The sequence below is a fragment of the Lycium barbarum genome, chromosome 5, assembly GCF_019175385.1.
Source record: "Lycium barbarum isolate Lr01 chromosome 5, ASM1917538v2, whole genome shotgun sequence".
Classification (NCBI taxonomy): domain Eukaryota; kingdom Viridiplantae; phylum Streptophyta; class Magnoliopsida; order Solanales; family Solanaceae; genus Lycium; species Lycium barbarum.
Window position 1 is genome coordinate 127,174,116 of NC_083341.1, and position 3,127 is coordinate 127,177,242.

At 34.5% G+C, this 3,127-nt stretch overlaps 1 protein-coding gene across 2 annotated transcripts; it reads left to right on the forward strand.

Annotated features, from left to right (window-relative positions):
• Positions 1-541: 541 nt before the first annotated feature.
• Positions 542-3,127, forward strand: LOC132642703 (uncharacterized). Of its 2 annotated transcripts, XM_060359767.1 has the most exons (3): positions 542-1,119; positions 2,589-2,670; positions 2,750-3,127. In XM_060359767.1, the coding sequence occupies exons 1-3, from the start codon at positions 902-904 to the stop codon at positions 2,933-2,935; spliced, it is 486 nt and encodes a 161-aa protein (XP_060215750.1). In that variant the 5' UTR covers positions 542-901; the 3' UTR covers positions 2,936-3,127. The 2 variants fall into 2 exon arrangements, with proteins under 2 accessions (XP_060215750.1, XP_060215749.1); XM_060359766.1 differs by lacking the exon at positions 2,589-2,670 and having other exon boundaries at positions 2,750-3,118.

Consider the following 3,127-nt stretch of genomic DNA (forward strand, 5'->3'; position numbering starts at 1 on the left):
TAAACCCAAATGAAGGGAAAAACGTGCAAATTCTTCAATTTTATAGCCATAAGTAACTCACATGCTGTTGTCGGGACAAAGTGACCGTTTGAAGAGAACCTTCAAATTCATCATCAACCAAAGTTATGGGAGGAATAATGAATGAGTACTTTCCTCCGTCCCATATTAGTTGTCCATGTTACTAAAAATATCCGTTCAAAATACTTGTTAATTTACAAAATTAAGAGAGAATTAATTAGATTTTTCCTACTTTAACCTTGACACTAATTGTATTTCAAGTAACCAATATTGATTAGAGCGCAATTTATTGAAGAGAAATAAAGGTAATGTAGTAAAATATACTTTTATTTATGATTTCTTAATTAACCTGAAAAGGGGGAAATGAACAAGTAATATGGGACAGAGGGAGTATCAAGAAAATTAAATGCGTTTGAACAGTGAATTAATGGTACCAAAGTCATACCGTCCTTCGCAATCCTGTTTGAATTATCATAATGTGATACAAATAATTTAAGAAATTTCTTATGAATTATCATAATGTGATACCGTCTCTTGCTCCCTTGTGCAGTCTATAGTCTTCAAGGATATATAGGAACAATCCGGAAACAAAAAGAAAAGGGAAATCCTAATCCAACACAAACAATGAAAAAATAAACTCTCTAGGGAAAGGAATAACTAGGAAGCCTACGGTTGTCTTCAATCTTGTTAATTCCTAGCTTAGCTTATGCAAACAAACAATTAATGGCTCTACAATTTCCCTTTTGTCTTCTTACATCACTAGTAATCATATTACTAACTTTCCCTTCCACCACCATCTCAACCAGCAGAAAACTACTACTCTTATCATCAGATGCACTTTCAAAACCTAATATGAATACTGTTACTAATTCCCATCTTAATTATGAAGACTCAACAACACAGCTGCTTGACATTGCTCCTATTCCTAGTTATGAACAATATGGGAGCACTGATCATCATCTTCTTCTTCATCATCATCATCATCTTCATATCATCATCATCATCATCATCATCATCATCATTATCGTCGTCGTCGTCATCATGGTCACAAATTCCACAAGTTTATTCATATCCTGTCAATCGCTATTTCGATCTTTTCAGGTGCGGTCTTCGTTGCGTGTGTAATATGGTTATTGATAAGGGGATGTATGCATTGACCTAATTTGTGATTCTGCTTGAACATTATACCTGTTCGTTCAAGCAAGCACAATATTACATGATTTATATTCGTATAGATGAATTGTTGGTAGCTTCTAGATGGTTTTCTTGGGAAAAATATAATATTGTACGATGTTCTTTCATAATTATACACACGCACGGCAGTACATTTTTTTCATCAATTATAGTATCAGTTTACTTACCGTTCGCACTTATTTATTTGCAATTGGTTCTTAAGTAACTACGGCGAATTCGTAAAAAATCAAATAAAGAGAAAGGTCTATTTGTACCTCATAAAAAAAGCAACTAGCTTTAGTTTGTGTAATGAACCATTTCCTTTCTTTTCAAGTGGAAATTAGAAAAACTATGTTTAAGTAAGCAAATATTTCATAGTTCCGTGAGTCTATATATCGCGTATAGACCTTAATAGCGTGGTGATCTTACCATCAAGGTGAAGTCGGGAGCTAAACGACTTAATGGAATAACATACAGACAAGTGTATGGCTTCCAAGAGGTTGTTTAGCTACCAAAAGTTAAACGATTTATCTTTCAAAGGGACACAAATTAAAATAGACTAGTCCTCAAGATTTTTTTATTGGTTAGAATTGAATTTGAATAAAATATCACTAACAGAAAACGGAATCACAGAAATCTTGATTCGTTTCACTGGAAACTTGATTAAGAGTTGACCTTTTCATTTTGGATTTTCTAGAGCTTGAAAAAACAAGAGCTTCTTTACTTATTTGTAGAGTTTGTTACATGTGTTGATCTTTATGAATGGATGAAAATAAAGTCATGATTCATTTAGCTTAGAAAATTTTGTGGTTGAGCGTTATGCCTATTCAAGCAAGCATGTTGGTCAAAATTAACAAAACTCCTGCTTAATTTGCCGTTAACTTAGATAGTTGAAGTAGATGAATTGTTGATAGCTTCCAGATGGGTTTGGAAGAATGTATAGGATGTTCTTTCATTTTGTGCATGCATGTAATCTAATTTACACACACACAATAGTGAATGGCCAAACCCATCGGTAGACATCTGTGGTCGTCCAGTTCTTTCCCTTGAGCACCTAAAGTGGACCTTGTTTCATTTAGACACTTAAAGTTGGTAATATCTGTTCCAGTTAGACAATTTTTGCACCAGTGGCATGTCGCGTGTTATCAGTCAAGAAAACGCGCGTGTAACCTTTTTTTTAATCCTATGTGGCAGACAACGGTATTATTACTTCCCCATTTATACATATCATCTTCTCCACTTCAAAATAAAATCCAATTTAGCCCTAATTTTAGCCCCTTTTCACGACCAATTTTTTCCCTCAAATTCAAGCTAATATTTTCTGCTTCATCTCGTTCGTGCCATTGCTGTTCCGACTCTTTCATGGAGTTTTTTGATGAACATGCCCGGTATTGTAGATGTGGTAATGAAGCATCATTGAAGACTTATTGGACCCAATTAAACCCAGGTCGCAGATTTTTATGTTGTAAAATACCAAAGGTAAACTTATATCTTCATTCATTCCTTATTTAATTATTTATTAGATGATTAATTGTTGGGTTGAAAATTCGTTTTGTAGAAAATGGGTGGTTGTGATTATTTCTTTTGGATCGAAGATAGGCACCCTGCGCAAGCAAATAGGGTGATGTGGGGTTTGTTGAAGAAAGTGAAGGCTTTTGAGGAGAAAAGAATTCGAGCGAGAAATATGCTCATTGTTGCTGGTTTTGTGATGCTCGGGATATGGAAAATCAAGCCAAATTGTTAGATGGAGCAGTACAATATGTGCTCCTTAAGTACTTGCCTTTTGCTAAGTTGTGTAGTTGTAATATTGTTAGGATTGTCGGAACGTAATTTGGTTACTGCATCGTTGTGACAACTTTGTATTTTGGCATGGCTGAACTTTGGCCAGCAGTCACTCATGTAAACCAGCATTTTGAATGAAATGAAATGAAATGTT